General features: G+C 39.2%; 1 protein-coding gene across 8 annotated transcripts in view; it reads left to right on the top strand.

The window, feature by feature from the left end:
* The window catches only part of CNOT4 (CCR4-NOT transcription complex subunit 4), an 86,998-nt gene that overhangs the window by 52,499 nt on the left and 20,541 nt on the right, over positions 1-13,958 (top strand). For 3 of the 8 annotated variants that reach the window (XM_063322687.1, XM_063322691.1, XM_063322686.1), the window contains exons 7-10: positions 5,961-6,094; positions 9,884-10,039; positions 12,925-12,982; positions 13,267-13,516. In XM_063322687.1, the coding sequence (XP_063178757.1) occupies positions 5,961-6,094; positions 9,884-10,039; positions 12,925-12,982; positions 13,267-13,516 (598 nt within the window). The remainder of the gene's footprint in view (positions 1-5,960; positions 6,095-9,883; positions 10,040-12,924; positions 12,983-13,266; positions 13,517-13,958) is intronic. The other 5 variants (XM_063322692.1, XM_063322689.1, XM_063322690.1 and 2 more) reach the window with 3 other exon arrangements.

The following is a 13,958-nucleotide window of genomic DNA, read 5'->3' as shown; positions in this document are numbered from 1 at the left end:
TTCATGAGTCAAAAAGGTGATAAACTCTTAGCCAAGAATTCAAATAACCTTGGGTTAGTTACTTGCCCTTTGTTCATACCAGCGCAAGGTAACGTGTTATTTTAAATCTCTGTGAATTAAGTTAGTGCGGATCTGGGTTTTCCTGTAGGTTTTGTGTGTGTAGCCAGTTAATCATGGCTTAACTATTGTACTGTGATTTGACTATGCTATCCGAATTCAGATACCCCATTTAGGCTGTGAAGGTATAGAAACCGATTGGAAATAAAACATTGAGGCTAACTTTAATAGGGCATGAATACTGACACAGGGGGTTTTGGGGTATCTCAACATCAAAATGCTTATTATCTAGGATAGGGAAGCAAGTAAATGGATAGCTTTACTTTTTCCAAAGGTGGTGCATTCTGAGGTCTTTTGGGTCTGGGTCTCTCCTTCTACATGAGATATGGTAAAGCTTTTAAACTCAATCTCAAGTATGCCAGCTTCTCATCCACGCTGTAATTTTTTGCATGTGGTCTATCTATGAAGCAGGTCATCCCCAGCCCTAGTGCAAGTACAAATGTTGTACAAGTGGATTTTATTTCATAGAATCACGTAGGTTGGAAAAGAGCCTTAAGAGTCCAACTGTAAAGCTAACACTGCCAAGTCCACCCCTAAACCATGTCATGTGTTAGGCTGATGTAAGCTAGAGAATAAGGAAGAATGTCCGTATCTATTCAACATTTTTTTTTCCACAAATCAGCAATTATTTCTGAGAATTTCAGCTACGTTTTCATAAATTAAAAAAATACCCTGCTAGTTCAGATGTGCAGTCCCTGTAGTATATATTTTGTCACACATAATGGCAATAGGAGGTAACCTTCAAGGAGAGCCTGCAAACCAGGCCACCTTCCCTGTTCGTTTCCCTGTATTTCTCGCACCACCTAGAGCTGTTACATTATACGTGTTTGAGGGTATGTTCCTGTCTAGGCTTTTTAGTTTTGTTTTTTTATAGAGCTGTCAGACATGAATTTATTTAATCCATTTTGAACTGCTGATACTGTCAAGCCTATAGTCTTTTGTGGCAGCAAGCCCCAGAAGTTCACCAGCTGCTTTGTAAAGTGCTTTCTTTTGCCTGTGTTAAACTGATCTCCAGTTAATTTTGTCAAGAGTCCCCTAATCTTAGCATTGTAGTACTTAGAAAGCAAAACCATTATTCACATTATCCATTGCCTTTGTGATGCTGTAAAACTTGATCTTATTTTCTCGGCCTTCTCTCCAAATCACACAGTTTCTGGGCTTTTAAACTTCTTTGTAAAGCAGTTCCTCCCTTTCTGTGATAATTTCTGTTGCACTTCTCTGTACCTTCTAACGCTGTCTTCCTTGAGATGCAGAGGTCAGACACATCATACTCGTGATGTGGGGGAAGCAAAGTTTAATGTAGCAGTCCTCAATGTTTTGTGTGCAGCGTGGTGTGGGGTGTTTTTTTGTTTTGTTTTTTTATGTGCCCTTCCTAATGATGCCCAGCATGTTTTTTGTGTTTGGTTGCCAGTGCATAATCACCTAACTGTTTCAGAGCTCTGTTGGCAGTAACTTCGGTATCTCTTCTCTGAGCTGTAACAGCCAGTTCACGGATCAGTTGAGCGGTAGTAGTTAGGCTACTTTTCCTTTGGTGTGTTACCTGATGTGTCTCTGGTGAAGCTTGTTTGCCAGAGTTCTCTGGAGTTCTTTTGGAGTTACTCATTTTCAGCATGGCAGTTTACTGTCCAAAGAGCTTGGTATTGTTGGCAAAGAACTTGCTCTTCACTCCTTTCTCATGCGTGCATGCTGATGGTGTGGCATAAAACTGATGGCAGTCATCAGTCCTCATCACTGCTTGCATCTGCATCCTAAAAGAGTGACCAGTAAGTCTTACCTTTGCTTTTCTATCTTTGAACTGGCTTCAATCCACACAAGAACCTATGCTGTACCTTAGGGCAGCTTCATAAATAACTTTTGTTGTGAAACCTTATGGAAGGCTTTTTCGAAAACTTTGTGGATCCTCTTATTGATGCTTATTGACACTATAAAATTCCATCACGTTAGTGAAGTAGGATTCCCTTCTACAGAAGATGTTCAGATTCATTCCTAGCAGATTATGTTTATCCATTAACTTCTGGTTTTTTTTCCAGACAGACTTTACAATCTTAAGAGGGATGGAGGTTGAATTTAGCAATCTGTAATTCACAGGATCTTTTCTACAGCCCTTTTTGTAGAAGGAAATGGCAATCTGTCAGTCCTCTGGCCTCACTGCCAGTTAAAATTGATAGGCTACATACCTTGGCCAGGAATTCAATTTCAGATGAGTTCCTTCAGGAGTCTTGAGTGGATTATACTTGATCTTGGTGACTTAAAAGAATCTTCCTTTCCTGATGCTTGTTACATTCCTTAAACTTTCTTATTGATTTCATATTGGTTTCTTGGCAATCATGGGGAACTACACAACTATCAAAGAGTGCATTTCAGTGCACCAGCTTTCTGGAGGTTGTGTTAGTATCAATGAATTTATAGGTCCATTTGAGAACGTTCTAGGTTCAATGGTTGCTAATAGAGCTAAACATTATGACAAACTGAAAAGAAGTGGTAGAACTCCAGGAAGTGTCTGATAGTGAAGTTGGGAATTTAGGTCAGGTAGGTTGGAGACGTTAAGTTTGGCCTGTGGATTGCTGGCATGATTACTGAAACCTCCTGTATAGGATTTTAATGTTGTTTCTTTCTGACGTTTTATGTGACAGCTAAGTGAGCTTAGGACTTGCCTGATGTTCCTGGCCATGACGTTCAGTCTTTTGCCACTGGAGTATGAAGCAAGATGAGATATTGAGGGAGGTTTCTTCTTACTCATTTGCTTAAAGTTTGCAGGGCAGACTTATGCATCTGAGCTAGTTGCTTATATTCTATTCATGCAGGTGGAGAAAGAAGTATTTCCAGGGTGCAGTATATCTTATAAAGCTTGCATTTAGGTGAACCACACTTTTTTCTACTGTATTTAGTAGCTTGTGAGCAACTGACAAAGTTGGGTAAGATGATGTATACATCAGATGTTTCTACCTGAGGAACCTGAACATACAGAGGTCTGTGGGACCTAATGAGATGCATCCCAGAGTCCTGAGGGAATTGGCTGAGGTAGTTGTCAAACCACTCTCCACAGTATTTGAGAAGTCATGGCAGTCAGGTGAAGACCTCAGTGACTGGAAAAAGGGAAACATTGCACCCATTTTTCAAAAGGGTAGAAAGGAGGACCCTGGGAACTACCGACCTGTCAGCCTCACCTCTGTGCCTGGGAAGATTAGGGAACAGGTCTTCCTAGAGCTATGCTAAGGCACGTGGAGGAGAGAGAGGTGATTCGAGACAGCCAGCATGGCTTCACCAAGGGCAAGTCCTGCCTGACCAACCTAGTGGCCTTCTGTGATGGAGTGACTACATCAGTGGATAAGGGAGGAGCTATGGATGTTGTCTGTCTGGACATCTCTAAGGCCTTTGACACAGTTCCCCACAACATCCTTCTCTCTAAGCTGGAGAGGTATGGATTTGATGGGTCGACTGTTCAGTGGGTGAGGAATTGGTTGGATGGTTGCATCCAGAGGATAGTAGTCAATGGCTCAATGTCCAGATAACATGCCGGAGGGACGGGATGCCATCCAGAGGGACCTGTACAAGCTTGAGAAGCAAGCCTGTGTGAACCTTGTGAAGTTCAACAAGGCCAAGTGCAGGGGTCCTGCACCTGGGTCGACGCAACCCCTGGTATCAATACTGGCTGGGGGATGAAGAGAGTGAGAGCTGCCCTGCTGAGAAGGATTTGGGTGTACTGGTGAATGAAAAGAGGGACATGAGCCAGCAATGTGTGCTTGCACCCTCGAAGGCCAACCGTATCTTGGGCCGCATCAAAAGAAGCGTGTCCAGCAGGTCAAGGGAGGGGATTCTATCCCTGTACTCCACTGTGGTGAGAACCCACCTGGAGTACAGCATCCAGCTCTGAAGCCTTCAGCACAGTAAAGACATGGACCTGTTGGACTGGGTCCAGAGGAGGGGCACAAAAATGATCAAAGGGCTGGAGCACCTCTCTTCTGTGAAAAGGCTGAGAGAATTGGGGTTATTTAGCCTGGAGAAGAGAAGGCTCCTTATTGCGGCCTTTCAATACTTAAAGGGGCTTATAAGAAAGATGGAGACAAAATTTTTAGCAGGGCCTGTTGCAATAGGGCAAGGGGTAATGGCTTTAAACTAAAAGAGGATAGATTTAGACTAGATAGAAGGAAGAAATTTTTTACAATGCGGGTGATGAAACACTGGAGAGCAGGTTGCCCAGAGAGGTGGTAGGTGCTCCATCTGCGGAACCATTCAAGTTCAGGTTAGATGGGACTCTGAGCAACCTGATGTAGTTGAAGATGTCCCTGCTTATTGCAGGGGAGGTTGGACTGGATGACCTTTAGAGGTCCCTTCCAACCCAAACTACTCTATGATTCTATGTTTCAGTGCCCTTTTTTTAGAGGGTCGTGTAGGTTGACTATGTAGAGAAAGACATGTTCAGAATGTACCAGTAATGGAGAACTGGAGAATTAAGTAGGAAAAAACCTGGAGATATTTATAATATTTGACTGACTTGTAGTAATCAAATGGGATATGCAGTTGTTCTTCTAAAGGAGCCCATAAGGGAATTTAGTGTCTCAGCAGTACTGTTTGGTTTTTTTAATTTTGTCAAATATTCCTGCTTTTTTTAAAAAAAAAAAAAAAAAAAAGCAAGTAATAGTTTTCTTTTAGGTTGTAATATTTTTCCAGGAGGACGTCCACGTTGCCTGTGCATCAGTTCCATTACTGTTCCAACAAAACATTCATAAAGGGAATGAATTAACTAATGTAGAAATGATATTTTTTTTGGGTACAAGTAGGGTGAGAGCTTTTAAATCAATGCTGAAGATGTGATAGATAACAACATATGTGTTCCAGACTTAAGATTGAGATGGCTTGACCATAAATCTTGGCACTTATTTCCTTTGGTAAAGGACATCTCTTAGTATCTGGAAACTCTAGTTAAAAGCTATTGATAACTTCAAATTCTCTGTTCTATTTTGCATCTTGATTCAATTCATAACAATACTTAACTTTAAAATAGTAATTCTTAAGTTGGAGTGGTATAACAAAAATATGAATGCTCATCTTGAATTTGTTTCAGATATCACATTAAATGTTCCCGGGGTGGGGGTGTGGGTTTGGATCTTACTGGATTTGTTTTAAATATTTAGCTGCAGAATGTTATAGATAAGCTAGGCTGAAATATACTCTATTCCTTCACTCACCAGATTCAGTATTCTGGAGGCTTCCTCAATTTCTGAAAGCAAGAAATTTTCTCAGTTAATTCAGTTAGTTAAAATAATATTTCAAGATTTCCGTTATTAAAAAGAATGAATTATCAGTTATTGCTCAGAATATACTTGTTGTCACGTGATAGTTCACGCTCAGACCACCTCAGCTGTTTTTATTAAGCAAATATAAAATGACTTCCATTTTGGAACGTTTGGTTTAAGAGAGACTCTTTGCTCCTTCCCATCTTCTGGAAAGCTTAGTATGGTTGATACATCAAATGCAGACTGCCTTGGAGATCTAGCTGTTTTGATTTAGAAGATATATTGTGAAGTTCTTGATTGGAACTGAAGAGCACGTTCTAATAAGGTTGTAAATATTTTTCTGCTTTAGAAGTCTCAATAAAATTATAAATTGGTAAATATATCCGAGTGATTTCTAGGCAAGCTTTTAATTCATGGAAATCCTGTCTGCTAAGATTGAGAAGCACTGTTTTGAGTTTTGGTCAGGGGTGACCTGTTAAGTTGTTAAAGCTCAATTACTAAGCTTTGGGACGTATGTAGGTACATTTATATATAAAAAATATTTTTTTTCATAGATAAATTTATAGTAAACCAGTATTCATTCATTGTGAGTTTCTCTTTCCTTAGGCGGGTAAGCACCAGGAATATGAACAGAAACTACTGCAAGAATTATACAAACTAAACCCCAACTTTCTCCAATTATCTACGGGTACAGTTGACAAGAACAAGAACAAACTGACAGCACTGCAGAGGTATGATGCGTAAGTACTGATGCTGGACTGCCTGGCTATGCTTGCTTTCTGGTTATTCCTAAAGAAAACTTTCTTATTCCTGTTGCATCCCCTAAGTTGCCTGCTCTTTTTATGATAAATACTGATAGCCGTTTTCTCCGTGTAGAGACATATGCATCACTTTGTTCTAATACACAGTGAATCTTACTCAGTAAAGAAATGTTTTTCTGCATTTGTATGACTAGTTCAGAGCAAGGTATTCTTAATTCTGAAAAAAGACCTTGTATTTCATATTTGCATAAACACATACTATTTATTAAAGACCAGATGTCAGCTTTCTTCGTATGGTGTCATGATGAATGCAGTCTGTACTCTCATAACTGAGACACCTTATAGTCTTAATATGTGTTTTTTACATCATGATTTATAGTGCAGTCCTTGCGTTAGGTGTAAGGACCTTGGCAATTGAAAGTAAAATCAGGTTTTTTTGTGTGGGTAAGAATTCATGAGATGCAAATAAAAGATTTCTTGCTTTTCACTTAGTAAACTATTTTGTAAATATATTTTTCACTGTGTTGAAATTGCAGATATCACTTATTAGTGCTTGTTAAAATAATATCAGTTTCAGTAGTTTGTTCAGTAAGTTATGAAAAGATTTCTGTCCATAAGAGTATGGAGTCATACAAAGATAACTGAAAGACTAAGGTCATCAGACCTTACATGAATTATCCACTCAAATGTCATATTTAAGGTAAAGAAAGAAAAACTGTTACCAGTCTCCTCCACTCCTTCTTGTAGAATTTTCATAATGAGATGGGCAGAGTGTAATGTAAAAGTTAGACTGCACTTTGTACACACCTTGGCCTTGTAATCAGGGTTTGTGTTGTGTGCCAGTTTATCCCCTCCTGAATTTTTCAGACAATAGTTTGGTACTGGCAGCATCACTGCACAACAGTTTAAGCAAGAAAGTGGGTACTGTATCTAAAATATTGCCAACGGAGCTTGAATAAGCAGTATATAAATCTGAGAAATAGTATGCCAGCTAGTGTACCGGGATTATTTTCTTTAACTTCTGGAGGAAGTGTCATACTCTCTTTGACTGCAAGTGGTCAGGACATCCAGTTGGATCTTCCCTTAAGGACTGTGCCACTTCTTATTTCTTGGGCTCTGGTTCAGTATTGACTTGGAAGGTAGAGTGCAGTCAGTGAAGCAAATACGCCACTTCCTGCGTTTGGGTATTGATTATTTTATGTTAAAAATCTGAACTAATCTTAATTTGAAACTTAATTAGATACCAGCAAAACAAATGATACCGGCAAGGAAAGAATGCCTTGTCTGAAACTGCAACAGACTTCTAAGCCTTCAGAAAGCAATTATGAATTGGAGCTTGGCCAGTCTGTGGTGCTAACATTTTGGCACTCGTGGAAAATGTGGCATGTTACTCTAAAGGCAACAAGTGGTCTGGAGTTAATTTCTCTTGTCAGCTGAACAGCATCACCACAACACAGACTCTGTTCTTTGCTAATGCCAGCACCACCTTTTGGGCTGCAAAGTGAATTTCCTCTCGCAGCTGGGATTTTGAAACATTTCAAGTCCTGTCTCATCAGGGAACTACAAATATAGTTCGTGAGCTAGTGAATGTGTGTTGTCTTCTCTCACAGCTTTCTGCCCAGTTGGGTTCTTGTTTTTGTCTGATTCCTTGATACAATATTAATATTTCTGGTAGTTTGTCAGAGCCTCTGATAATTTTGTGGTGGTTCTTGTGTTTTTGGGGTGCAGGACTTCTGTTTCACTCTGGAATTGAACAGAAGTTGAGTTCTAAATAGTAGATGTTTAATTATAAATATCCAGTAGTAGAAAACAGCTTCTTAAACTGCATAAATGCTTTTTCACAATTGTTGTTCTAATTTGAAAGGTCCTAGCACAGACCTTTATTCTTGCTGCTGACAGCAAATGTTAAAATCCCCTAGTGCCACTTTGTGTATGGGAGTACTCATCGCTTGGTATGTCACTTGATAGGCATGGTGACTGCATTCTATTACAATTAGAGGTATATTCCACGTTTAAAACAGATCAAGCTCCTTTTTTCTTTTTTTTTCTTTTTTTTGTTCCTGCTGACCTTTTCCTGAAGGACTGAAATGAATGGGGTTTTTTCATGCTACAGTTGGAAACACTTGTTAGGCACTTGCTGGTCTTCTGGAGAGCAGCCCTTTAGAAGCATGTACCTTTGAACTTAACCAAACCAGAAACACCCACATGCACAAATACCCACCCCAAAACATAGACGTTTCTTTCTCTTTACCTTTCTCCTTGTATGCAAAACTGACTTTTAGCTGTGACATTTTAAAGTTAGTTTTAATATAGAGATGACTTTGCACTGGGGTGGACATAAATTTTGATATTTAAAATGAATCTGTTAATGGATTGAAAGGCTTGTTATATCTAGATTACAGCTCGTTTTTGTAAGGGTGAGAATATTAAATGACTGCATCGTGCTGCTGATGATACGTCTTCATTCTTTGATGTTCAATATTTGATCAACTCACTATCTAACTTATTTCAAATGTGTGCAAAGCAAAGATGAGACCTGTAAATCAGATTACGGCTCTCATCTGTGTACATGTTATATAGGTATATGAGAAAAGATGCAGGTAGAATAGCAAATCTTACAATAGTGAGATTTGAGGGTAGCTGGTAATACCAATTTTATCTGAATAGGAGTAGGAAACACTTGTGTCGCTGTAAGCAGCTGTGGGAATCTTCAGATTCTGACTGTGACCTGACTAAATTGACCTAGAGATGTAAATTTTGGACCACGTAATACGAACATATTAATGAAGGGGCGCATCAGGAGGAACACACGTATTTGAAAATTTATTTCAAAAGCTTATTCCTTATAAGCACTTGGACAGCACTTGGACACTAAAACCGGCATCCTAATTGAAGCAAATGAAAAGCTAAAGTTAATGTAAAAGAACTGGAGAACACAAAGGCAAATCTTCTATAGTAAGATTGTAGGGTTAGCAGATGACACTGTATTTGAACACATTCAGTTATAGATGATATTCCAGCTTGCTTCAATTTGTATAAAATGTAACTATTTTCAGCAAAAACTTGGGCTTTGAGTCATCTCTTGGACTTCTTTCAGATCTAATGTGTACTCTGAAATGAAATTTAATGTTACTTGATAAAAGGGAAGTAATTATGGCTTTAAATTAGAAAAGAAGGGAGCACTAACTTCAATGAACAGTGTGTTGGTCTGGCTGGTCTCATGACTTGTTAGTGTAAAGCTGTGGACTCTTGTGTAGTAGGCGTAAAACACAAACTTCATCTTTTGGGCCCGGGCTTGATAGGGCCTGGAATATAAAACGTTTGTTTCCTTTTTTAAAAAGCGATTTGGTTCATGATTTACAGAACTTACAAATACTTATGGGATAAAGCAAATAATTCTAAAGGAGGTGTGTGTAGGTCTGGATACCTGAAGCTGTTGATGGATTTTTGTTTTGGTTTTTCTATTATTTTTTTTTTTTCCTCTCCCCCAAATGGAGAAGTCTGGACTTCAACATTGGCAGAGCAGCTATCTATTTAGTGAAGAAAACAGACTTCGTCCCAATTTTCTCTCCCCTCCCTACCCCACTAATTCTTTTTTTTAAGTCAACACCATTTAAAATCTGAGAAATAATATCCAGATAAATCTATCCTTATAGATTGGCACAAGGATTTATTTCCCCAGTGCTTAAAATTTTTAAAACACTTTCTTCATAACTTGAACTCTTCTTTTTTTTTTTTTTTTTTTTTTTTACTCTTGCCTTTTTCCAGACCCAACAGTAATAACAAAGATGCCTGGCCATCATTACAGAGTTCAAGTAAATCAGCCAACGGTTTAACAATGGAACACAGGAAAACGCCTCCTATATTAGAAAATGGCACAGACCCAGAACACATGACTCCAGATGGTGCAGACTCAGATTTCGGGTAATTGTGCTGCCTTTTATACTTCAGATAGCTTGCTTTCTCTCTCACTGACTGGTGTGGAGGGAATGATTCTCCAGTCTCTCTCTGGTTGGAGAGCTGGATTCAAATCCTGATCAGGTCACAAAAAGCTGGGCTTAACCTAGCCCATGTCAAAAACACTGATTGGCAGATTGTGCAGGAGAACCCTAACGTAAAGTTAGTAAGTGATGGTACAGGTAAGGGCTGAGGGGAAGTGAATCACTGGGTGATCAACGGCTTAGATAGCTGCATGGTCCCAGCCAGAGCTGAGCCCTTCATTTCTACACAGAAGCTTCCACGGAAGTAACACGCTAGTTGCTATACATGAGGAGGCTTATCACTTGGAAAAGTTTCAACAGAAGGAAGCTAAAGGGCTAAAATGCAGAAGGGCGGCATTTCTGTTACTTCTTTACAGTGATGTGTTCCAGAAACACAACTGCAGAGGTAAGGGTGCCCTGATTATCACTCAGTAACAGGAACAACAGGGCAGCTGATTCAACTGAGGCTTCTTTGTGCAGAGGAAATAATGCATCTGCTTGCAATAACTTACTTATTGCTAACCAACATTTTTTCCTCTTTTGGTGCCCTTCTGGAATAAAACTCGTGTCCCCTTCCATCATAAGCATCACTAGCAGTTCCAGTGGTAGTCTCTAGGCATGCTCTTTTGGTTTTTATGGACGCCCCTTAGGTAATATTGGTTGGGCTCATTCAGAGGTTGGACAGGAAAATAACAATTTCAAGAAGTGGTATTGCTGAATTAGGTAGCTGATCTTCGTTTTAAATCGATATTGAATCGATGCATTAACATTGTGAGTGCTGTTGAAAGTGGTACCTTTTTGTTAAGTTTAATAGCAGTCCTGTTGAGAGGTGTGATCAGAGATCCTATGGTTGCATCTCAATAGTGACAAGCAGCTTCTTTCTTACATTTTCTGAAGAGAAATGTATAGAATCATAGAATGGTTTGGGTTGGAAGGGACCTTAAAGATCACCTAATTCCAGACCCCCTGCCATGGGCAGAGATGCCTCCCACTAGACAAGGTTATTCAAAGCCCCATCCAACTTGGTCTTCAACACTTCCCGGATGGGGCATCCACAGCTTCTCTGGGCAACCTGTTCCAGTATCTCATCACCTTGTAAGGACTTTACACCCCTTTGCAGTAAGTAAAAATATTGTAGCCAATAGAAAATCAATCTTGTTTATTCCTGAGGGCTGGAAGACAGTCCTGCAATTAAAGGCTCCTTAGGCAGGTTCGAGTATAATAAACATTTTCAGAGCTTAAATTGTCATTAAAAGTTGCCTTATGCGTACTTTGTTAAACTGTAGCATTGCGACTTTCTGTCAGCAGCTTTGGGAAGAGAATTTGGCTCCACAATCAGAATGATTGTGTAGTAAAGAGTCTATAGCAAACTTCTGTGCTATAGGTATTCAGAAATTACTAACCCAAGGCCGTTTGTTCCAAATGGAAGAACTTTATTCGTGGCCTTCAACCACTCGGTAGAAAGCATTTGTAAATCTTCACTGGAGTAATGCTTGTTTGCAAGTATATTCCTCTAATTTTTCTTTTATAGTCATGAATAATTCAGCCTCAGGTTTCTTCTTGAGATACTGTCTCAATCAGTGTTCTTTTGCAGAAAAATTGGTTTTATCGATGGATTGCTCTTATATAGTTTCTTTAGAATGGAGAAGAAGTTGTTCTGCTGGGTTTCTACTCCAGTTATTCTGGGGGGGAGAGAACAAATATGGGAGGATGCAATCTTATGAATTTTTAACGTTGGTATGTGGCTCTATGCAATATTGCAAACTTTGCAGCAGCAAGGGGTATTTGTAAACAAGGTGTAGCTAGAATCTGAAGTCTGCACCCAGTTATAATAATTACTAAATATATTTATCTTGTGCTAACACATCATGCCTGTAATTTGACTTGTATCACGTTCCGGGCTCTTAATGGAACTGAAATTGATGTTCTTACTTCTGGTCCTTGTTTGTAGGACCAGTGTTTTGGGCTGTGCAGCCTGATGCTTGTGCATCTTCTCCTACAGGTCGATAAAAATGAAAATATGTTGAAGTTATAAAGCAGAGATTTTAACCTGAACTTGAACTAATACTGTTTCATTAGTGTGGTATTTAGCATAATTAAGGCAAGTCACAGATGCCTGTCAGCATCTTGAATCCTGAGATGTGCCATTTCAGCCGAGTCATGTTAATTCCCAGTGAATAGCTTTCTGAGGTGGTTTTCTGCTGTACCTTATCTTTTATTCCCTTTATGTTTGTTGTTTGTTCCTGCGTTTTTCCCCTCTGTCACCTCAAAATTCAGTTTTCTTACCTCGGAACTAATTTCTGCTAGCTAAAGCTTGATGGCTGGTGGGAAACTTAAAGTGCCACCAGGACTAAATGGTTAATTTAATCTTTTATCTCTCCCCAGATTTATTTAGGACTTTTGTGGGAACTGGCAACTTAAGTATTTGGAAATCAAATCTGTTCCCCAAGTTTCTCTCCAGTAGTAGCATAGATGGAACTGACTACTACAGAATACTACCAGAATACAAGAGTCCTGGTATTCTGAATGGCATAGAGTTACTATGATTGTGTTTAAAACTTTCCTTTTGTTCCTTAACAGGGTAGTCAACAAGCAGAGTGGAGAGTGGTGGGAAGAAGTGTTACAGTATATGGCAAATCACTGGAATGCTTATGATTAAAAAAATACTTTAATACGTAATAAGTGGACTTATTTCTTTCTTAATTCCTCCTAATTAATTTCAGTTTATCTTTATTTCAAGGCTTTTCTACCATTACAAAAGCAAATGTTGATTTTTCCTGTTAAATACTTGAGTGTCTTACTGTCTCTTTTCCCCTCCTGCTTTTGCAGCCCTATCGACAAACCTTCAGATTCCCTCAGTATAGGAAACGGTGACAGCTCCCAGCAGGTAAGACATCAATATAAGTGCTGTGGAAGTAAGAATTGAGTTTGAGGGCACGGTGCAACTTGTAGTTGAAGACGCAAGTACTTTCTGAAGTTTATCGTAATCTTAAACAAAACTAAAAAATGCTACTGCTATGTTGATTTTTGTTTGACCTTACATTGAGCTTTATATTAACTCACCTAATTGCAGCCAAAAGTTTTGAGGAAATTTTTCAATTGTATTAGTGAAGAACATTTTATATAAAAACACTCATGTCCTAATTGTTTCTCATTCTCTCTTGCCTGTAGATAACAAACAGTGACACACCTTCACCACCGCCTGGTTTAACAAAACCCAATCCAGTCATACCCATCAGTTCATCTAATCACAGTGCACGGTCTCCTTTTGAAGGGGCTGTAACAGAATCACAGTCGCTCTTCTCTGACAACTTTCGGCACCCTAACCCCATCCCTAGTGGGCTTCCTCCATTCCCCAGCTCTCCACAGACTTCAAATGATTGGCCCACAGCACCAGAACCACAGAGCCTCTTCACATCAGGTATGTACACAGGTTACATGGCTGGATATTGCTTGCTTTTGCGACTGATGTCTAAAACTGTTTAGAATCAAAAACTTCAAGACTTGCTCCAAGACTTGTGTGTGTGTCCCCACCCCACAAATGATTAAAATTTGTCACTTAACTACAAATGAATTGAACTGATGTAAGGGTTTCTTCTAAAGCAAACTTTACAGAGTTTTCCAGCTGCATCGCTAAATTATCACAGAGATTATTTTAGTTTTTCTTAGCCATGCGCCTGTCTAATTAATAGGATATGACATGTATGCTGAATATTTAATGTTACAGGTTTTTGTTGAGAATGGAGAAAATACATGGTGTCAGTATATTGTTGGTGTAATAATCTGTTATCTAACACCAGAAGTTGTGCAGTGGAATACAGAATTTTCTGTAGTATCCTGCATATTATTTGAAGGTGCTTAAT

The sequence above is a fragment of the Chroicocephalus ridibundus genome, chromosome 1 (genome assembly GCF_963924245.1).
Source record: "Chroicocephalus ridibundus chromosome 1, bChrRid1.1, whole genome shotgun sequence".
NCBI classification, from domain to species: domain Eukaryota; kingdom Metazoa; phylum Chordata; class Aves; order Charadriiformes; family Laridae; genus Chroicocephalus; species Chroicocephalus ridibundus.
This window is presented reverse-complemented; position numbering and strand designations above follow the sequence as displayed.